This window comes from Miniopterus natalensis, chromosome 13, assembly GCF_054644295.1.
Source record: "Miniopterus natalensis isolate mMinNat1 chromosome 13, mMinNat1.hap1, whole genome shotgun sequence".
NCBI lineage: Eukaryota > Metazoa > Chordata > Mammalia > Chiroptera > Miniopteridae > Miniopterus > Miniopterus natalensis.
Window position 1 is genome coordinate 36,174,421 of NC_142093.1, and position 22,956 is coordinate 36,197,376.

At 45.5% G+C, this 22,956-nt stretch overlaps 1 protein-coding gene across 1 annotated transcript in view; it reads left to right on the forward strand.

Annotated features, from left to right (window-relative positions):
* Positions 1 to 132: 132 nt before the first annotated feature.
* The window catches only part of MEIS1 (Meis homeobox 1), a 126,167-nt gene continuing 103,343 nt past the window's right edge, over positions 133 to 22,956 (forward strand). Inside the window, exons 1-5 of the mRNA XM_087823602.1 lie at positions 133 to 422; positions 2,312 to 2,538; positions 4,379 to 4,520; positions 5,052 to 5,102; positions 16,444 to 16,446. Of these exons, the coding sequence (XP_087679728.1) occupies positions 411 to 422; positions 2,312 to 2,538; positions 4,379 to 4,520; positions 5,052 to 5,102; positions 16,444 to 16,446 (435 nt within the window). The 5' untranslated portion in view covers positions 133 to 410. The remainder of the gene's footprint in view (positions 423 to 2,311; positions 2,539 to 4,378; positions 4,521 to 5,051; positions 5,103 to 16,443; positions 16,447 to 22,956) is intronic.

Here is a 22,956-nt window from a genome sequence, read left to right on the forward strand (position 1 = left end):
CGGAGTGGCAGAAAGCCATGAGATTTGGTAGTTGGGTCTGAGGGGCGCTCTTTTTTTTTTTTTTTTTTTTTTTTCCTTCTTTTTTTTAAACTGATTTTTTGGGGAGAGAAGATCTGCTTGCTTTTTTTTTTTTTTTTGGATTTTTTTTTTTTTTTTTTTTTTTTTTTGCCCCTGCCGCTGTCTTGGAAACGGAGCGCTTTTATGCTCAGTGACTCGGGCGCTTTGCTTCAGGTCCCGTAGACCGAAGATCTGGGACTAGTAGTTCACGTTGCTGGAGACGTTAAGGGATTTTTTCGTCCTGCTTTTACATTTTTTTTTTTTCCGGGGGAGTTTGCGTATTTGTTTCCTTTCACACTGGCCTTAAAGAGGATATATTAGAAGTTGAAGTAGGAAGGGAGCCAGGGAGGCCGATGGCGCAAAGGGTACGTATTAAAAAACAACAACAATTGTGGAACTCAAATGTGAGATTAAATTGAAACGTGGCTGAAAGACACTGCTAAAAAGTTTCCTTTTTTTCCTCTCTGTCTTTTTGAATGAGGCTCTTAAAGCCGTGGCCTAAAGTGAGCGTATTTATTCAGTGCGTTTGTGGACTTATGTATGTTACATGTTAATTCGAATAATCAAGTTTTCTATAGATTCCTTAACCAGCAGCTATATAAATAAAAATACAAGCTTGGGCAACCATCTGGTTAAAAAATCAAAATCAAAAATAGCTAGATAGCTAATGCTATAATGTGAGAGTTCAGAGAGCAAAAGTTTAGAGCTATTTTAAAACTAAAATGAACAGCTAGAAACTTCTGCTATGTTATTGATTATGTTCATCTTTAATACCATCAGAAGCATTTAGCTTTTTAAAGCCAGTAACTTTGTCATAGTACAACGGTTTTTTGGGGAGTCGGGAAACATTAATCTTTTAAAAGTAATTTTAATGTGCATGGATTTTTATGCAAGGTAATACTTAGAAAGTTTATCTTAGACAAGCCCTGCACTAATTGGATACTAAGCACACAGCTACTCATTTTTAAAATGCAATACTAATTTCTCCAATATTCCTATTTGAATGGAAATGTAGTGAGAGTAAAGTGAGACAATGACAACCCAACTGTGGTAGTTTCTTAAAAGAAAGGGGGTCTACAAAAAGCCTTCCTTGCATAATTTGTGTCCTGGCCCTCAAAGCCCTGTTTGCAAAAGAAAGTTACTAGGCTGACACATTTTTTTTTTTTTTTTTTTTTCTCCTTTGGTTCAGGCAAATGTCAGCGTTCTTCCAAACTCTTTTCACACCTCTGGCTCTAAGGAGATGAAAGTGGCAATTCCTCTTTTCTTTGAAAATAATTTCACTCTGATGCCTTCAAATCTTAAGGGGGGAAAAAAACTTGCCTGGAATGAACCAATGAGAAAAATCTCAATAGCTAAATTTTACACACAAAAATAATGACAATCAATGTGAAAGTAGTTTTTCTAGAGGAGGAAGATGGGAGGTTGTTTATGCATTTGCTATTGAATTTACTTTAAACCTGATGAGTAACATTTGCCTCATTGACTTCTAGTCTGGGTAGAAAGTTCTTAAGAGTAGAGAAAATAGAATAACTGTTCCAACTATAGATTTTCTTTACCATTGAGGTGGAAATTGCCCAATTCTAAATCCAGCTGTAATGTACAAGAAAAGCTACCCTTCTCTGAGTTTCACTTACAAGGGGGCCGGTTAGTTTTGTATAATTTAGCAGAGTTTGTCTTGGAAAGCAAAGGAAATGCAGTGTCTTGCAGGACTGCCTAACCTCTTGCTGGCAGGGAAATAAAATAAGAAGCCTGTCTGAATTCACGTGCTTGGCGTAGCTGTTCCCATCGTAACTTTTTTTTTTTTTTTTTTTAATTCCCCCTGATGAGAAGGGGCTGTGAAACTAGGCGGGTTTGCTGCACTGTCCTGGCACGTTTTATTATTGTGATTTTGAATTTCCTCCTATGGAGACATGCACGGTTTACCTTCCACCCTCCGGGAAAATGCCTCTCTTTCTTTCCTTCCTTCCTTGCTAAAGGATTCTGAATTTCTGAACTAGTTGATAGGGACACAAGTCAGGGCAAGACCATTCATCCTAGCCGGGTCTCGCCGAGAATCCTAGAATTTTTACTTTAAAAAAAAAAATTTTTTTTTTAATTAAAAAAAGAAAATCTCCACTTTATATAGATGCAAGGCCACCGAATTCGAGGTTGAAGGATCCAGCTGGACTGACATTATATAAGCTCCGTGCCCTGCCGGTCCCCCATTTGCCCGCCTGGCCTTCTGAACCCTGTTTCTCTCCTGTTTGCCATGCAGTACGACGACCTACCCCATTACGGGGGCATGGATGGAGTGGGCATCCCCTCCACGATGTACGGGGACCCGCATGCGGCCAGATCCATGCAGCCGGTCCACCACCTGAACCACGGGCCTCCTCTGCACTCGCATCAGTACCCGCACACAGCTCACACCAACGCCATGGCCCCCAGCATGGGTTCCTCCGTCAATGACGCTTTAAAGAGAGATAAAGATGCCATTTATGGGTAGGTACAATGGGCAGCAGCTTAAACAGCCCGGACGCGGGGCTTCCCCTGGTTCCCTTTGCCCTTGGCGAGGGGAATGCCAGGGCTCTCTGGACTGGAGGTCCACTACTTGGTGACTTTTCATTCGCACTGCCTGATGACTTTGGGGAGGCTGCCTGCCATCCCCGACGCCCCCATCCCCAGGCGCGCTCAGCGGCTGCCCAGCGGCAGGCCCCGCCGAGGCCGTGCCCGGTGGAGGGGTCGCCCTGCGGGAGAAGCTGCCCGGGGTCCCTCTCCCTCTCTGGCCGGGTTGGTGTCCCGGCTCGCCGCGCCGCTCTGGGAAAGCGTTGGGGGTTTCTAACTGTAGGCGCCTTTGTGTTGGAACGAAACTTTTAGTTTAAGGGAAAATCTTTTAAGCCACTGATTGTTCTGACTTGCTAAGTTTACTCAGCAACCGTGCGCTGGCTCTGCCACCGCACAATAAAATCGAGGGAAGACAGTTGCAGGTCAGGCCGGGGAACAAGCTTTGCATTTAGAAAGTTTGACCACTGTAGTCAAGGAGGGGAGCTCGATCTGAATTATTGCAGACATGAAGAGACTTCTAGACGTTTTGGTAGTGTGTGATCAAAGGCGAAACCTGCAGGATTTAGAAGTAGATGCGGGGTGCTGTGGGCCGTGTTGTTCTCTGCCTGTGCGGTTCACCCCGTGTTGTCCCGGCCATTCCATCAGACACGACCCTGGTAAAATCCTTTGGAAGTCCCTTGTGCCTACTGTGTGCTGATGAATTTGGGGACCTCTTTTGACTTTGCAGCAACTTTACTTTCTTCTTTTGGGGAAAAAAAAAAAATCATGCAACACTGACCCTCCCGGGCTGCACACCCTTTCTGCTCGGTTCTTCTGGTCCCTTGTGCGATGGGCTTGTTTAAATCCCAGCGTTCTCTCCGCAGCGTTAACTGCAAATGGTTTAGGCTCTGGGACAGAACATTTGGGGAAGCTTTGAAAAGGACCCCAAACTGTTAAATTCCCAGCTGAGCTGTGAGAGCTAATAAAAGACTTGAGACACCTCCTTGGGCATTAGGAGCAGCTTGCTTTTTTTTTTTTTTTTTTTCTTTTATGGGCTGAGATAAGCGACATCTAGGCCCCTCGCAGTCCTAGCTGCCTTGCCATTCCGCAGAGACAAAATGAAAGGCTTCCAGGCTTTCCCGCAGGACCATTGGAAGGAACTTTTCTCTTGGGGGTGTCGGGGGTCATCGGCGAAGGGAGGGACAGTGTGCAGGGAGCCCAGGAGGCGCCTCCTCGCTCTGCGAGGGCCGTGGGGTGGGGATCGGTAGGTGCAGCCCCCCTGACAGCCGGTCCGGCAGCCTCAGAGGTCCTGTCCCCAAGTTAGCTGAGCGCCTGCCACCGAGATCCCCAGGCCGGGCTTCGCGGGGCTGCCTTGGAGGAGCCCAGTGGAACGAGCCCTCCCAGCCCCTGTGCCCGGCGCCTTTCTCCTTCCTCCAGGTCCTGGGTGTGCAGCAGAGGGACGAGGGCTTGGCGGGTGGGAAACTTAATTCAAAATGGCTGCTGGAACTGCTTGGGTTTTATCCTTAGCAAATGTTACCAATTTCTCGGGCCAGATAAGCTGGACCGATCCTCAGATACAGGTCCCTGGCTTAGGGCCTCCAACTTTGGGGCCCTAGGTGGAAGGAGAGGTGAGCAGTCACCTGGGTGGGTGGGTGGTGGGGGGAGGAAAAAAGTAATTGACAGAATCAGGGAGGGGGGTCCCTGCCTCCAGCTCCTCCAGCTGCTTTTCTTGGGCGCCTTTTCCCCCTGACTCGGGACTAACCATTGTGTTGTTTGTGACTGTTGTATTTTCTTGCAGACACCCCCTCTTCCCTCTCTTAGCACTGATTTTTGAGAAATGTGAATTAGCTACTTGTACCCCCCGCGAGCCAGGGGTGGCGGGCGGGGACGTCTGCTCGTCAGAGTCATTCAATGAAGATATAGCCGTGTTCGCCAAACAGGTCAGCAAAATGAATGTTTAAAAAGTAAAAGGGGAAAGAAAAAACCCCAAAAAGGGCCCCCCTTTCTCCCCTCCCACCCAGCCTATCTGCAAGAGCAACTAGCAACTAGTCCACCTTAAGCCATGCCTGTTACAAACTACCCTGAGATTTTCCTCCTGTGTGAGTGTCTGCGGGTGACTCGAAACCGCCCCTGTCCATCCCAACTCGAGCTCCACAACCGAGTGCAGAAAGCTCCCTTTATAAAATAAAATCCCAGACACCACGTGCTGGAGCTGCCTTGGATTTGGCCAGCTGAGCAGCTCCTCTAGAAGGGTAGCTGCTGGTAGAAGTCACCCTGAGCTCTGGGCTTGGTTTCGGCTTCTTTGGTCCCCGTGGAAGTGTTTCTCTGCGGGACCCACTCCGTGTCACCGAGTCTCCCTCCAAGAGGTTACACCCTGGCCGGGACAGACAGTGGAATGAGGCAAGAGACTAGGAAGGCGACCAGATTTCAAATGTTTCTTTCTCCCCCATCCCTTCTCAACTTGTATTTAGATTCGCGCAGAAAAACCTCTATTTTCTTCTAATCCAGAACTGGATAACTTGGTAAGAGTGGACCCCCTACTCCCCTCTCCCCAGTCCCCCTCCCTCTAGCCCCCCCCCCCCCTGCGCCCCCCAGCTTTGCTTTGAGAGCCCTGAGGTTTCTAGACCGGTCTTCCCGCTGCTGCAGGTCTGGCTGCAAATGTGTCCGTCCACGGACAAGTGGTCCGGGACAAGATCCCCGGGAAATAAATTTTTTCTGGAGAGGGGCCGGGCGAGCGGCGCGGAGAAACGCGAGCTTTTGTTTTTTCTGACAGCCGGGCAGCGCAGCCCTAATCAGCGCGGGGATTTATCTCCGGCCTGTCAGCCTGTGTGCTTAAACTTTGCGGGCTCCCCAGCCCTCAGAGCCCGTCACGAGGGCAGCGGCCGGGCCAGAGCCCCCCAGCCACCGGGTTGCCTGAAAGCTGTGCAGAAGGCAGCGGAAAGCCTGCAGTGCTGAAAGCCCCCAATTTGGGGACTCTCTGGACTGTTTTCCGTGCTCACCTTCCAAGGAAACGTCTAGTCCAGGGATGTGGCCCTTTTGGGGGTGGGGTGGGGGCAGTGGGGCTGAGAAAGGGGAGAGAGCCATGGGGGAGGAGAGTGTTTATGATCCCCACTTAGATGCTTTGTTGTTGTTTTAGCTATTTTTTTTTTCTCCTTAAGAAATATAAACCTCTAGATGGTACCCAGTCGCTGCTATTAAGTTTTAGTGTTATTGCCATAAATCAAAATAACTCTATTTACTGGGGGGGAAAGCGGTGGGCTTGGAGATGCTAGAGCTGTGACAGCCAGTTTCCTGCAAACTAGGAATGGGGTGCTCATTCTTTTTGTGTCTTTGCAGATGATTCAAGCCATACAAGTATTAAGGTTTCATCTGTTGGAATTAGAGAAGGTAATTTCTCTAGCCCCTTTTCCTTTCGCCCCCCTCACCCCCAAACACACAGGGTGGGGGGAGGGTGCAGAATGGCTGAAGTTCAGGCTCCTGAAACATTTGCATAAATGTCTTTCTTCCTGGTAATTAGTGTCAAGGCCAATCTTAGCGTCCATTTCTCTTTGCAGTTTAATTACAATTTCAGCCACTGAAACCGGGATCACAAACGCCCTAGCCTTGCAGTCATTCTTAATACCTTGCTGGCTTTGTATAAATAGTTGCAATTCTATGCATCATCCCCCGGTGATGTTTAGAATGAATGCTTTTGTGAGTTGCTTCCCGGGTTATACCTTTGTGGCCTCTTCCTCTTTGCTACCTCTGAGAGGGGGGAAGTTTTGTTTAGTTTTAGTGAGTTTCTGGAAGACAGTCTGAGAGCAAGCGGCATGTCAGACACAGAGGAGAGGCCAGGCCGAGGGTGGGGGGAGAAGGAGCGGGCAGGGAGTCTGGAGGAGGTGGTGGGAGAGACACAGTAAACGTTTTGCAGAGACAAAGCAGAGTTGATAGTTGTGTCAATTTCTTGAATCTGCAAATCCTGTGCACACCCCACCTTCACACTCAAGAAAGGGTGTGGGATAACACAATTTTGCTAGCTGTTCTATAAATCTCAGCAATAAAAACTTAATGCATTGTAATTCAAACTAACGTCGAATTGCAAGCACGCTGGGGTTTCTTGTGAATTTTTGCATGTCAGTGATGACTGGGGCCTTTAAGAGGCCACTCCACTTACACCTAAATATTTTGAAGCTATCTCTTTCCTTTTCATATTAAAAAAAAATCAATGTGATACATTTTTGTGGCTGTAGGCTTTTTTCACATATTGATTACTGGCAATTTGATTTCCTTTTATTTTTAAAAGGAAGTATCCTAAAATAGGCTTCTTATGGATTGAAATCCTAATTATAAATATTATAGGGACTTGGGTTGTCAGGCATATATCCTATGCCACCACAGTACTGGTCCTTTGAATATATATATATATATATCCAATATTACATATATCTGCATTTTTCCTTAGACATATTGAAAAAGACCTATGATAAAGTAACTGGATGAAATTAAATAGTTTACCTTAAGTGTCACCTACGCAGGTCACCTCTCTAATGGCCACAGCCCTGGAAGCAGATGAATTTAACACGGGTGTTGAATACGTTGTAGCCTGTGAATCATCTTGTCACTGTCAATTTTCTGGGATATCTCTATTTTGCAAGAAAAGAAAGTTATTCCTAATTCTGGATGCGTCTGGGGGTCTCTGGAGGACAATTGCCCTGTGTTTCCCCTATTTGGAAGTTTGGATCTCACAAGGGGGGTGGATTGCACTTGTCAATGTCATTTATGCACTCTTGATTATATTTCCATTTTTTTTTATTTCTGTCATAATGTAGGTACACGAATTATGTGACAATTTCTGCCACCGGTATATTAGCTGTTTGAAAGGGAAAATGCCTATCGATTTGGTGATAGACGACAGAGAGGGTGGATCAAAATCAGACAGTGAAGATATAACAAGATCAGCAAATCTAACCGACCAGGTATGTGCTTTTCAATTTCAACATCCCTGGGAAAAAAAAAAAAAATCTGTATGCATATTGCTCGCTGGGTCACTACCACCTCCTTTTATTATTTGCATATGATTAAGTCTCTTTTAGATACATTTCCATCGAAATGAAAATTTTTGAATAATGTGGCTATTATTGCTTCATTAAGGCTGGCTCTGGGATTCGACCTGGAGAGATGAGCTTGTAAAAGCTTTGCCTGCAAACTTGACCTGTTTCTTGTCGCTTTTAATTTTTGTCTTTATTTTATTTACCCTCTATAATAATGGGAGTGTTAACTGCCAGTGACCGCCTCTGATTGTAGGGCTTTGTTCTGGAGCATCCCTCCCCCACCCCCCTTCTATCTTAAAGAAAAGAGAAGGGTCTGCTTATTTCTTATTTTATTAGGAATAAACCCAAGATAGGTAGTCTAAGAAAGACAGCAGTGGTTTGAAATCTAGCAAATGCTGGCCGTTTTCTCCCTGTCTGTACGGTTCATTAGCCTGTCTTGTCAGTTTTCCTCGGCCGAGCGCTTCTAGACCTCACTGAACATTGCTTTGTGCAGTGCTCGCTGCAAGCTCGCCCATTTTATTGTACTTCATAGAAAAAAAAAAAAAAAAAAAAAAAAGACCAGGCCTAGGGTATAAAAACAGATAAATATGGACTTTTCTACTCCTCTCCACTCCTCCAGCTGGTACGTGCTCTGGGCCCTCTGGGTTGGCAGCTTTTGGAAGCGTCAGCGTCAGGGCACCTTGGCGACTCCCTCGCTGTGGCGGGCGGGGGACCTCGCGCCACCTTGACTCTCAGCTGCGGGCTCTCGCTGGCCTCGCCCCCTCCTCTCGCGTGCGCCCCCCAGGCCCTCCTTCCGCAGCGTTGTAAAGTGGGGACGACTTTTATTTGGGCTTGCTGGGTGTGCGTGGCGGGGGAGGGGGTTCTCTCTCTCTCTCACCCCAACACCGCTCTTCGCTCCCGGTGTCTCTCTCTGTCCAGTCGCTGTGTCTCTGGATTGGTCCACAGGAGTTGCAAAAATAGCATGAAAGTGAAAATGTGAGGAGTGGGTGGGATAAAACAGGGCTCACGACAGCGCTCCGTTGCGAATTGTTGCAATGCGTCTGGAGACTGGAGTTTGCGGGCCTCCCTCCGCCTCTCCATATATAAGTGAAGGCCCGGAGTTGTTTCTCTTTCTGACTTGGCACGTGAGTCCCGTCTTGGGGGGGGGGGGCGGGGGGATCAGCCTGCCTTTGTTAAGCCAAAGGACCGCCAGTCGAGCAGCTTTCCCTGCAGGCTCTGCCCTGATCGCTGCTGACCAGCGGCTGTCTTGCGGCGTCCTTGCCCGAGTGACCCACTTCTCGGTCTTGGTGTCACCCTAAAGTTTTCTTCTCTAAACGTCGCCCCCCCTTTAAAATAAATTCCCAGCTTTGACTTATCTGGTGAACTCTGCGACAGAGGAGGAATCCTCCCTTCCCCAGGAGGAGTGCAGGGCAGGCAGAGCTGAGCTTTGAAAAGCGCCAGCGCGCCGGGTCCTTACTATTCTTTGGCAAGTTGCAAACTTTCGACGGTGTAGACGAGGGCACGGAACAGCCACCTGAGCGGTCCCGGTGCAGCGCGGCCGAGGTGGGAAACCTGCAGGGCCCTGCCGGGCTGGCCCGTCCCCGACCCGGGGCTGCCGGGCCTCCCCCGCCTGCTTCGCCCCCTCCCCCCCGGCCCTCACCCCCCAGCTGTTAAATGCAGATTCCGCTGAGGAACCCTCGGGTAGCTGCCGTTGAATAAAAATTGTAATCCAACAAGCCTAACTAGAAAATGGGATTCTAAAAGCTTCTAGTGCTGGGTACATAAAGCTATTTGAGCAAATTACAAGAATCGCTTAGGGGCATGAATGAAATCAACACTTTAATTGCCTCCAAAATGAAGATTTATACCCCATTTTCTGAACGCATCATTATTTTATTAAAGTCAAAGATAAGGGACCAAAGTTATGGGGTATTTTGGGGGGATACAAGATTGATATGCCACCCTGAGCTCTTCCCCTTACTCCTTCGGTAAACTTTAGTTGCCCAGTTACCTTAACTTGCAATATGCAGATTGGCAGGCAGGTCTCTTGGGTAAAAAATACGCATTTTGATCTCCTTCCCCACCTATAAAATGAGAAGCGTGCCTCCCACCCCGCTGCTTACGAGGTGAGGGGGCTTCGCAGCTTCGGCTGAGCTGGTGGCGCTCTTGGCCTGCGCGCGTGGGGCGCGCTCGCGAGACCCCCGCGGGCTCGCCTGCCTCACTTGGTTGGAGGGCAGCAAACCAAGTTTTGTTCTTTCGAATTGACCGCTTCCCGGGAGCCAGGAGCGAGTGTGCCTGGGCTCCCTTTGGAGCGGGGAGCGCAGAACGCGGGCGCACGAGGACCGTGCCTCGGAAGCCGAGTAGGTCCCCAGGTTGGGAGGCGGGGAGCGGGAGACAAGGCACTAGGTCGCCCGGTGGGCGCCGGTTTTCCCGGCTGGAGCTAGCTCTCTGGTCCCAGGGGGCGCTGGACCAGAGACCCCCGGAAGGACGGCTCGCCACCTGCCCGCGGAGGCGGCCCAGCCAGTTGGAGCCCCGCAGAGGGTGCGCTCCGGGACGGGCACGCTTCAGGTGTGGCGGGGCGCTGGGCCTCGTTAGCTCATTAACCCCTCTGTCTCTAGGGCCTGCTGGCGGCACGGTTTATTTTATTTTACTTTTTTCCTCGGAGGGCGTGAAGGCTGCCACCCGCGCAGGGACCTGGGACCGACGACTTTGATACCAGCCGGTTTCCCAGAAGGCTAAGTCTGTGGAAATCCATTTGGCCTTGTAGTGTTGTTGGGTGGTGTTGTTTTTTTAAAATCATTTTTATCCGACTGAGACCCCAGTAGAAGCTGTGATCCCGACCCCCCTTCCGTCCCCCCCCCTCGTTCCCACTCAGACCCCGACGTCCCCGCGCGCGCAGCCCTCCCGGGCGCCCTCTCCCGACGGCCACGTTCGCGGCCTCGGCACGGGCGCTCCCGACGCCCGAGGACCCGGGTCCTGGGGCTTTCCGGACCTCGGCCTGGGGGGAGAGCCGGGCTGCGACTGGGCAGTGGGTGTAGAGAGGGACCCCGGTGCAAGGCGTCAAGGCGAGGGTGAGCCTAGTGGGCTGTGGAGGACGCGGGTCCGAGGGGAGAAGGGGCTCGCGTTTGGGGATCCAGGGTGGAATTGGGGTCTCCCAGAGGGGTTAGGCGCGTCAGAGCCTGGCCGCCCAGCGGACAGACTCCAGGACGCACTCCAAACAGGAGCCGTCGAATGAAGCCTTCCCTGGGCTGTATGTTGCTCGCCACTCCTTGGATCTAAGCATTTTCCACTCCAAGGCTGGGTGGGGAGAGAGTGGAGAAAGGAGCGAAAGGTCTCTGGGCCCCTGAGGCGGCCTCCCCGGTGGCCACGCCTGCTCGCAGGGAGCGGGGACTAGCTGGGCCGAGCGGCGCACCAGCCCGGGTTCTCCCACTAGCAGCGGGAGGCAAAGAAATGGTCCCTTTGGATTACAATTTTTATTCAACAGCAGCTCTCCGGGGGGTCCTCGGCTGAATCTGCATTTAACAGCTCTTGGGCGTAGGGCTGCCAGGCTGCACCGGGCTCCCTGTTGCATGTTAATCCAGATTTGTCTCTGGCATCTAGGGAGAAGTAATGTGGCTCTCAGAGATGGAACCAGAAAGCCACGCTCGCCAGGCAGGTTAAATGCCAAGTGCTGGTGAGCTTCCCAGGGGAGGGAGGGCGGCTGCGGGGCCGTGAGGCCCAGGCTGGAGAGGCCAGCCCTCCCGGCCTCAGATATCTAGGGCAGCCTGGGCCAGTGAGCTTTGCTTCCCAAGTGGGCCAGGGAAGCCTGGTGGCGATTGTTTTATTTTAAAAGTCCGGAATGTTGTTTCCGAAGCATAGTTTAAAATAAAAAATTCTTAGAACTGAACTTGTACTTGACTGAAAACAGTCCCTCCCTGCAAAGCAAGATGAGATGCATCTAACAGAGATTGAGGCTTTGTCTTTGGAGAGGTGTTTATAGTCAGTGATGGGGATGGAAGGGCAAGGGACAGCCTAATGCCCTTGATGAATTGGGTCTGCTGTTCTGGTGGGGGAGGTGGGAAGATAAGGCCTTCGGATATTTGCTAATACTAGAAATGAAGGTGATTTATTTTTATCCAATAAGAAAATGGGACACAAACATCAAGAAACAGGAAAATGGTCCCATTGTCAGGTAGTTTGTTTCTAAATGCTTACACTTGGATACATCTTATTTAAATTGTACATACTTCATAAGTTCCCACTTAATGCCTTAGTCCTGGAACCTCTCAGTCCACAGTCCTTGCAAGCAGTGGGGTCTTAGAATTATCTACCTTTCCTTTTGATTGTTGTTGTGGGTCATGTGGTGCACTCTTAATTTCTTTTTTGAAATATGTCAAAGGGAAATTATGGCAAGATTCTCTTTAATGATTAAATAATAAGGTGTTGACTGCTTGTCACTACACTGGCTAATTGGGATGTTCATTCTAGGCCCTTTATTGCTTAGAATCCTTTGAATTAAAAGTTAGTTGTTTACCTGGTGTGTTTTTATTATTACTTTCTGATTGCCTTTTAGTGTGTATTTATGTGTGAATTTCAGAGTAGGGAAGTATTGATTCTTAATAGGGGCTCTTAAAAACATTTTAGAAAAAAAAAAGTACAGAGTATACACAGACAGGTTGAGGTCAATTACATTGTTAAATGTCTCAAAGTCTCGATGCTAATACAACAAAAGTTATTCCCTTTTCAGAGCGCCCCTCTCTCTCTCTCTCTCTGTCTGTCTCTGTCTCTGTCTCTCTGTCTCTCAGTCCCCAGTGAAAGTTCCTTGCTTAATGGAAAGCAATGATACTAATGCTACTTTGTACAAAGTAAAGCCCCATAACAGTAACTATTGTTCAGTGATTTAACTAGCTCTGTGGCAATAGGTCACTCAAATAGCAATCCTTCTCTCTCCAGAATGACTCCACCGCTCACGATTTGGAAATACATAGAGTGGTTGTGTGGACTGTCGCTATCGGTCCTAAGCTAGAGACTGTTATTAGAAAACATGCAGAAGCTTAAATAGTAGAGGAAGAAGAGAAGGAAGGGGAAGAAAAAGAGGCTTAAAATATGGGCCCTGCTTTCAGAAAAGTAACTGAAGTATCATGCTATAATTGTCCAACTTTGAAAATAAACAAATTTTAAATCATTATGTTTTCAAACACTCGTATGTTTAAATGTTAAAATGTTTGTCATAGTCCCAGAGATTTAAAACACAGCTGTTGCTGGGTGACAGAGGGAAAATTATGCAGTAAAACTCCATACTCTTAAAAACAAAGACTATTTGTGGCCCGGCAGTAGAAACTTAGGTTTATTAAGGCCAAGCAGATAGGCTAAAGTATTACGAGGGGCCTACTGTTACGAGTTTACCTTCCCTCGCAGGTGGAGTTGGAGAAACTGTGAAGAATGCATGACAAGTCATATTAAGACACTTGTCATAAATGAAAATACTGTCAACATGAATTCAAATGAAGTATTTTCATATTGGTAATGTTATGCTTTCCATTGCAATAGCAATATTTTCTTCTGAAACGTAAATATGTCAAACAAATGTGGAATGCTAAAGTTTTAATAAATGATCATTTAATCATCAAACACAACCCAAGTATGTATACAGAAACTTTTAAAGGAAAGTTGGCGTTCAGCCAAATTCCTATAGGGACTTGCAGGGAGACAATCAAAACTGGGCACGAAATAAGACTTCCTCTAAGACGGCCTATAATTCAACGTTATTTGACTTCACTGTCATGGAGACAGTTGAAGGAGAGTAGACTGATACCATTCTCAATCATTTTTGTTACACAGTCTTAAATGTTTGCAACTGTAGCATTTTATGTGGCCTTTTTTGGATTATGATGTCTGTCATATTTGTATGAAAGTAGTACTTAAATTTATGTTATGAAACAAAAAAATTTTTTACCATTTCTCCTTAGTGCAAAAATTAATATTTAAAATTACATCAAAACTATGGGAAAGTATTCTTTTACAAATAAAGAAATAAAAATAGAAGGCATGTGATAGTATATCTGACAGTTGTGCAGATGTTAGACTTAAAGCTTTTCAAAATCCCGAGTAAAACAACGCTGTTGTAAATCATGTAGGTCTTGGTGTTCTTACTCATCAGGAAATGTCAGGATAATAAGTTTCAAAAGTTAGGCTCTATGGCATAAAATCCTGCCTCCCCATTTGAATTTTAGTAACAATTTCAAATTTTGACTTTTGGGATCCAGTAAAAGTTTGGATAGTTTACTATTACTATTTGTAAATGAACCCTGCGTGTATAAAATCAGATTTGAAAAATTCAAGCGGACGAGTATGTGTATGCAGTGTAAAAGATAAAAGGGTTTCTTCACGCTATCCTTAATTTAATGTGCCGTGACTTCAGGATTATAGAAATTTGGGAAAGCTTTTGGGAGTCTTAACCTCTCCAAGAAGTATACCTGTATTGGGCAATTGCTGGATTCCTCACACTTATAAATTTGACATTTTAATAAATGGTATAAAAGATACCATGTGAAATACACACGAATATATCCATTTAAATATTTGTCACTAGAATCCAAGTTCAGTCAGTTTAATGCATTCATGTGTGCAGAATTAAACCGATTGGCAACACTTTACTAGACTCTCTCAGAACACTCTTTCCAAAAAGCATTTCTTAATCTAGGAAATATGTTCTTGTTAAAGGAAAACACCGCAGTGCAAATCTTTTGAAATTATTCTATATTTCTCTACTTCTTGGTTCAGGATTCCTAAAATATACCATAAAGAGTTATTCTCTGGTATATAATACGCTTATTTCCACATTTATTGAATTATACACCTGTTGTTTATTGGTATCATGAGTATATACAGTTAAATACAAATTATAACCAGAACTAAGTCATCAACTCTCTTTAAGATGTGCCATAAGCATGTTACAGCTTTTCCATGACACGTGCACTACTATAAACGGATGGAGGGTAAATAAATAAGTTGTGAAAATAAATTTTACATTAACCCTCAAAATACATTTCTACAATTGATTCTTCCCTTTATACTTTTCATGACTCTATTTACAATTAATAGGATTTATGATCATGAGGTAAAGAACCAGGATTATGAAATGTTATGGGTTATTTAAAAACTTAAATGAAACTGTGTTTTTCCACAGAAAGGAAATAACATTACTACTAATAAGTTTACTAAGTAATACTGTAAAATCACCACTTTTTATGAATTTAACAAATTTAAGCAACATTTTATAGTCTTGCTACTTTTTATCATTCAGACACAATACAAAGTCTTCAGTTTTACAATGGATTGAAATATACATTATTTTGACTCATGTAGATGATAGTAGTCGGTAAATAAGTAACATTTTGAGTGATATTAGAATTATACCTGATAATAGATGCTAACTTGGAATTAATTTTTGTTGCTGGTGAATTGCCATTCCTGTATATCTTTCCCTATTCTTCGCCACGCGAAACGATAGCCTGTTTATTATTCATTCATTATAAATAGCTGGCTTGTTGGTTATTATTTAGGAAGGCAGAAGTGCAGCTCTTTCTTTTTCCGATCACCCCTTTCCCACTGCGTGGTAAGCCTCCTGTGCCTGAGATCTGCTCCTGAACTCCTTCGCTAGGTCTCATTTCCCTATTTGAGTATCTGGTGGGTCATTCTGCACCACGTGGGTTTATTTTCCTGCAAAGATGAAAATGTTACTCACTTTCGAATGGGAATGAGTGGAGACCAAAGTTATCAAATATTCCCAACCTGTGCCTTGTAACTTGTAAAACTAAAAACTGTTGTTCTTGTTTGCCCCCCAGGGCATCGAATGCTTGGTGCAGAGATTCCTATCAGCCCCTTTCTGGCTGCCCTCTCAAGGCCTCCGTTTGTTCTCTGTGGCTGTGGCCTTACTGAGAGTCCGATCTGGTCCCAGACCTCCATGATTTGCATTTTAGCCTGCATTTGCATTCACACTGTGTCCCGTAGAAACTCTTTAAAGTGTAGTGTGTTTATGACTATTATGAAACTCTGGAAAATGAAGTTTCTAATGAAATCACTATAGTCATCAAAGGACAAGGAAGGGAACAATTCGATGTAAACCCAGAGTTTTCTCATCCCATCCAAGCTTGTAAAAGACTTACTTATCTCTCTTCTTTTAAAAATATTAGAAGCTGAGGGAATAAGAATTCCTTCGACAATAAAACTCCTCTTAATGTCTTTATAACTCTTTGGCTGTGTTCTCGAACATTAACTTAATTTGATAGACAAGCTATAATTAACTGTGACCTATAGTGTTTTCTGTTATTCAGGGACTATTCCTTAGCGATCTGAAAACTTAATTTCCAGCTAAATGGTGTACGGTGTCTGAGGTTATAAAGGCAGATGTACACTATTTGGAAGAAATGGAAATAATTTGTGTGTCTGTAGGGCTTAAAAAGGGGGATACTCTGTGGGGAGGGACTAGCAATTTTTCCAATGTAAAGTCCTAGCAAACTAGTGCAGGTGGGCTCTTTTTGTTTTCTGTTTTTCTTTTGTCAAGGTAGTCTTCCTTTCTGTTTACTACAGTGTTAAAAGTTTTTTTACACTGAAGAAAAAAACACACGTGTGTTTCATGGGGCAAGAACTCTACATGACATTTTAAATCTAGTTATTTCATTGATCATAAAAACCAGTAGTGTAGAGAAAATTAAAAAAATCGCAGCCTATAAGTAAGATGCTATTAGCTATGGTGGTACAATCAGAATAGACATTTTAGCAGCAACATGAGATGGGGCATTTGGGGTTCAGTTGGAACATTTACTTGAAAGTTCCCACCAGATCTGGAGTGATGTTAAAACCCCCACTTAAGAATGTGGTAGTTTAAGAGCTTTGTGATAACTAACTCACCATTAAAGGTACCTTTATTTGAAATTCTTCATTCATAGGAGACTTTGTCTCATGAGTAGCCACCCTGCCCTTCACTCTTGAGCAGTTCAGATAAATGTACGATTTATTTACAGTCTATTGTATACATTATTTATGGGAAATATGCGATAACTCAAAAGAGCATATGGAATTTATCTTTGCCAGATATGGGTGGCCTCTCTGCCAAAATTGTCATAGACCTAAGTAGACAGATAATAAGATTACCCTCAGTATACAGATAAATATCATTACATGTTTATATTTCATAATTCCAGATGCAAGTGCATTTTTCCATCTTTATTTTAATTGTCATGGTTTTTCAGGCTCTAGTTTCTGCCAAAGTGAATCAGGAATGTTACATTTTGAATTGATCTTGGTGATAAATTAATTTCTTCGAGGGGAGGAAAAAGATACTGAGTAGCAGAATTGTTTAACCCCTTCATTTCCTCAAGCATGCTTCTCCGTTCGTTAATGTGTTTTAAATTTTCTGAAGAATATTGTCCATGATATTTTAACACTGGTTTTGCATTTGGTGGCTTGGCTTAGTGTGGGGTTTTGTAAGCTCTGTTCAATAACAAAATCACTTAAGAAAAGTATCAGACTGATTATGTCCTGCATTTCCTTGCCCAAAATAATCGAGATGTGTAGGCGGTGCTTGTTCTGTGCATAGCAAATGTATTGTTGGTGTTCACGTATTTTTTAGTCTGATAATTATTCAAAGCTGCGATCAATCTGCATTTGAGCGAGTATAAACATTTTTATTCTGGAATTTGGAATTTGCAGCAACTCAATTTTATTTTTCAAATTACCCTGCCATTTCAATTAGGTGCATTGTTCTTCCTTCTACTGTTTCGACATTCTAACGGTTTGCTTGCCACCCTAATCGTGAGTTGTTTGAGTGTTTAATATTTATTGAGGGCACGTAAAGAACATGCTGATAGAAAAAGAGGAGAATAAGACATTAACGAATCAATGATGGGGCTTTTCTTCACGTGTAGTATACATCTAATACTGCAGATACTCTATAACTGGTAAAATAGTATGAATAGCCCCGGGAATAATAGGCTTGGGTATGGCTGAAGAATGGCATTCTGATGAACTGAATTCCTTAAAAAGTGCACCAACAGTACAGCCCGGCCTCCTGCTTCTGGAATTCAGGGTCGATTTGGTTGCGCCCTCAGTGAAGTGCCTTGAAATATAGAAAACTTGGCCATTCTAGGAACCAGGAATGCAAATTAAAGTCAACGATGCTTTGAGAAAGGCCTCTCTGATGATTTTGCCCAAGGTAGATAATGAAGGAAGGGATAATATTGTCCCCCACCTCCGCATCTAACACTGTGAGAGCTTAAGGAGTTGGAAATCCTGCGGGGAACGACAGGTCCTTAAAAAGTAGAAGCCCATCGAAAATATAAAAAGCTGGAAGTGCTTCCAAAAAGAAAACCACAGGGAAATTGGAAAATCCTCTGTTGCTAATTGTTAGTGGATATCAGTGGTAAGTGAATTCTTTTATCCAAAGTACAGTGCCATAAGGTAGCTGAATAAAATGAGATTTACATCTGGGCTGATTCCCCCCCCCCCCCCCCCCCCCCCCCCGTCTCACATCAAAATTGTGGATTTTCTAGTTTGAGAGTTTAGAAGTAGAATAGAGAAACTGTCAGAAACACTAGAGGATGAGCCATAAAGTGTGCCGATTGTAACTTAGTTACACGACCTCTCAGGCCAGCAGTGTCCCGAGAAGGTGTATACACTTCAGAAGTAGAGCACTGGCTTTGAGCTGGGCTCTGCCCTGCGAGGGCGTCTCTACCTCCACCAGGCTCAGTTTCATCATCTGTAACATGGGCATAGTAACAGAACGCACATTGTTGAGTTACTTCCAAGGATTAAATAAGAATGCATGTGAAGCCTTTAAAACAGTAAACCTTAAACAGTGCAGTATATTAAATAATATTCTACTTATTTTTATTCTACCCAATCATCAACAACATGCATTTCACTTGGGAAAGGAAGATTGGGTAGTTGTGAATGGGGTGTGTTTTTTTTTTAATAGACCGTTTTTTTTTAAATCATAGAGTTCAAGAAAAATATCACTTTTATTTGTATTAGGAGGGGTCGTTGTTATTCTGATTCTGTTAAAGTGTCAAAGGGGACTGGTCCCTCCCTGTGTTGCTGAGACAGCACAGTGAATTACTACAGATTTACTCTTAAGTTCAACTTCAGGTAACAGTTATGTGCAGATCTCGTACTAAGTACTTTTTTCCACATTTCTGAGCGCAGATGCGACGTGGCTAAGGTCCAGCCGCTCACGAGGTCCTGTTATCTGCTTGTACTCAGGATGCAGTGTTTTCTGCATTACCCGGTGTTCTTTTTGCTAGGATGGTTGTCTAGTAAATTTGTGGTTTGAAGTTGTTTTGTATAAGACACTTTCGAGTTTATTTTATCTTAATTTGTTTGCAGAATGAGGAGCACTGAATACTGTTACAAATGTAAAATAAAACATTGGGAAGCAAGCAATCTTATAAAAGGGATTTTGTAACTCCAGGTATACTGGCAAATTTCAAATTCTTCTGCCACTCCTAATAGAAAAGATATAAAATACTCTGAATTTCATCAGAAAGCCCGTAGCAGATAAATGAAGAGTAAGGTTTGAAATAGTTAGGTACAAATATTTGGAAATACAATGGTGCCAGTTGGATCAGAGGTTTGTTTTTTAAAAAAAATTTAAACATTTAACTCTGAACCACAGTTCACAGGTATGATTACAGGAGTGGAAGCTCATAGAGTCATTAAAATAATTTAATGTAAGAGTTTATTTTTATTAATAGCATGCCAGCCACAATACAATGGCATAGGAAAAGGAAATGTTATTAAAACACAAATTAGTACTTTGACTAAGGTTCCTAGTGTAATGAGGCTTTATCTGCTCTTCTGTTTATGAGATTTTTCTCCACAACAAACGGCTCGGTAGAACTTGAACATTCAGTGCACTTGAATAATTGGTGAATTACTCATCTACTTTCCGGTTTTGAGATTTTTTTTTTTTTAATTTTTTTTGGTAAAACTAGTTGTCCGTTCCTGGTAGCAGTTTCGCTCTGATTGCATCTTCTTCCCCTTATAACGTGTCTGAAGGCTCTCACCCCCTGTAGGAATCTAGATGCTCTCCTGACGCCACAGCGGGGTCCCCATGGGACGTGCTGGCGTTGAGTCTCAATGGAAAGCGGCTGGGCAGACGGGTCCGCGCTGTGTAGGCTTCATACGGAAAGCTTCTGGAATATGTTGGGGGCTGTTTTACATCGGCGCACTCTTGCTTAGCATTAGTGGTTCATTTTTAATTTTGAGGGTGAAGGAATTCAACAATGCAGATGAGTGATGACCTGTGAGCTCAGAGTTGAGACCTAAAGGATGTCAGCCTGGGGACAGGTGAGATTTTGAGGAGCCCTGGGAAAGGGGCCCCGGGGGCCCGGCCGGAGCCTCCTGAGGTCCCTGCCCTCACTGCCCCGCCTGGCAGCCGGGCCCGAGGAGGGCGAGGGGTGGTCAAGTGCAGGGCAACCAGCAAAGGATTTAAGGGCCAGCGGATTTTAAAAACGGAGTTGCCTGCCGAGCTGCTTTCCGTCGCCTTACACTGTCACATTAAAGTTAGGCTTCCCACCTTCTTTGGCCCGCTTCCTGGGCACACGGTGGGTGCCGTTGTGTGTGGGCATGAGTGTGAGCGTGGGCGTGCCCTTGTGTGTCTCCCGGTGCCCGAACCCAAGGCTCTGGCCGCTCCTGGAGCCCCTGCCATCGCCTGATACAAAACTTCTCACTTAAAGACGAAATCAAAGAGGATTTTCACCAAAGCCAAAAAAACACACTAAGCGCAGAAATTCTTCCCCTCCCCCCTGTGTGCCTCATTACACAGAGACAGAGAATTCAATGTTTGAAAAATGATCATTTTCGTAGGTTTTCTTTGTGGTGCGTGAGAACGGGGACATACAGAACTCCATTTAACAGGCGCCGTCTCCGCCGCCCCAAGCTGCCCACGCCTGCCACCGTGTGATCACGTGTGTGTGCTTATGGGGGTGTGTGTGTTTAAAGCAGCGCGTCACAGTTGCTAAGTTAAGGTGTTCCAAATCTACCTCACTTGATGCAGAACTAGCCACACGTGGGTGGTTTGTGAGGCCGCCGGCCGGCGCGGCGAGCGCGGTGACGGGAGAACGGGACAGTCACTGAGATGCGCCGCTGGATGAAAAGTCCACGAGGCCGACGTGGTCGGGCCGCCGGTGAGGAGGGGAAGTGCGGTGTCTCGGCTAGAGCCGCAGATTCTGAGAGGGGGTGTGGGATTTCCATTGTCTTACCACTAATTCACCATCTGCCCTGAGTCACCAGAATTACCCTTCGGGCCTCTATTAAGTGGGGTAATAAGCACATTTTATCGCAGCATTAAAAAGAGGTTCAGCAAGAACCCTGGCAGGGCTGCGGGCTTGGCAAAGGCCAGGTTGCGAGGGCGGGGACAGGGAAGGAAGTGAGAGGAAGGAGGAGAGTGGATGGAGAAAGTCGGAAGAAGTGTGCAGGGGAGATAACTCCGAACAAGCTGGCCTCCCGGGGAAGGCCCGTGTGGGCCACCACAGGGCCTGCCCAGCCCCGCCGGCTCTGCCCAGCACAGCCATCGCCTCCCCACACCTTTTCACCGGCCAGCAGGACAGAGTGTGGACTTAGGAAAGGTTTCACCTCCGGACCCTCCCAAGCACATTTTAATGTAACCCCTGAGTCCACAGCATGTGTGCACCCTGATGTTTTAATCTGTGAGCTTCTGGTATTTCAAAACATCCCAAAGCTTAAAAGGTAAGAGGGCAGTTTTGCTGCGTTCAAACAAAACACCCTGCCCACGCTTGTCATGGTTAAGTGAATTTTGCTTAATGATTTCCAGGGATTCTTTTGAAATCCATATGAGGAATTTTACATTTTTTGCTGAATTAGTTGAATTTGAAGCTGGGTAGACATAGCCCCAGGGGAGTATGTTTTGGGAGCGGCAGGCTTCACCTAGGGCTCTAGCAAATTGTAGGTGCTATTGGGTTGTTGAGTGAGTCGAATGCTTACGCGTGTGGCGTGCTCTGGTTGGCACACAGGTGCAAAGGGGGCCCCTAAGATTTTCAAATAGGAGTGTCAGCGTCTCAGACTTCAGACTTTCTCTTCTAATCCTCACCTGAGGATGTGTTTTTATTGATCTTAGAGAGTGAGGAAGGGAGAGAGGGAGAGAGAGGGAAACGTTGATGTGAGAAACGTCGATCGGGCGCCTCCTGCGTATGCCCCCCAGCCTGGGGTCGAACCCGCAACCTTTTGGTGTACCGGACGACACTCCAGCCACCTGAGCCACGTGGCCACGGCCCGTTTCAGACTTGCAGTAGTCATAAACAAAAACATTCTCAGGATCTCCCGTTTCTCAACTTCAGGCGCACACAGGGAAACGTGCCGTTTCATAGAGGTGCCTGGACTCCTCCTCTCCTCACCTCTGCATGTGGGTCTTTCTGGTCCCTTTTCCTCAGGTGGCATCATTGATTGAGAGACCTATGAGGAATCATATCTCCTGAGGTTCTGTGCCCTGAAGGACCCTACGAGACATTGTTTAGACAGAGGTCAGAAGCCTGAGGGAGAGGGACTGGGGAGATAGGACTGCCCTGGCAGTGTGGGATGGTGACATTCGGTGATCCTGTCTGCTGTGCCTCGCAGACGGGCACAGGCCTGTGTGTGTGCACGTACGTATGGACACGTGCAGATGTGGGAACTGGCGTCTGTGTATTCAGGAGCATCACACACATCGGTGCTTTCCCCTCCTGGACTGGTGACTCCCCCAATCTGGAGGGGCTGGAATGTTCACTTCAGCAGATGAGCCACCTCTTTCAGGTCCCAGAGACCATTTACTAAAGGGACTCCGGCACTTTGAAAATGCAAACGGACGTCCCCAAAGAGAAAGCTGCCCATGGATAGGTGCAGACTAACGTTAAATTTTGAACGCTATGATTATTTCATCAATTTTCACATAGCTGCTATGTCAGGGTCACCAGACTCTCGTTTACCCATCTGTTTGAATGGGACAGGAAGTGTAGAAATTTTGAAGAAAAGAACCCACTATTTCTGGCCTGGAAAAAAAAAAAAAAAGGAATCTGGCATCACACTGATGTGATGAATGACCAAGTGAGAAGATATGTCACAGTGCTTTGTATACTGTAAAGTGATTTATAAATATTAGGGATGAAATTAGACTTGATAGGGTGGGGAGGGGCAAGCCACCTGTAAAATCATGTTATTTGAAGGTGAAAATAAGATCAGTTTGCATTCCCTGAGCACACACCAGCTGGGAGATAGCCCAAGGCATACCACGCTGAATGCTCAGCCAGCTCGGGTTAACCAGAAGCTCTGTAGACTGAATACACCTGTATGTAGATATTTCAGGGTTGACTAGGTCAGCCTAGGCTGTTACATT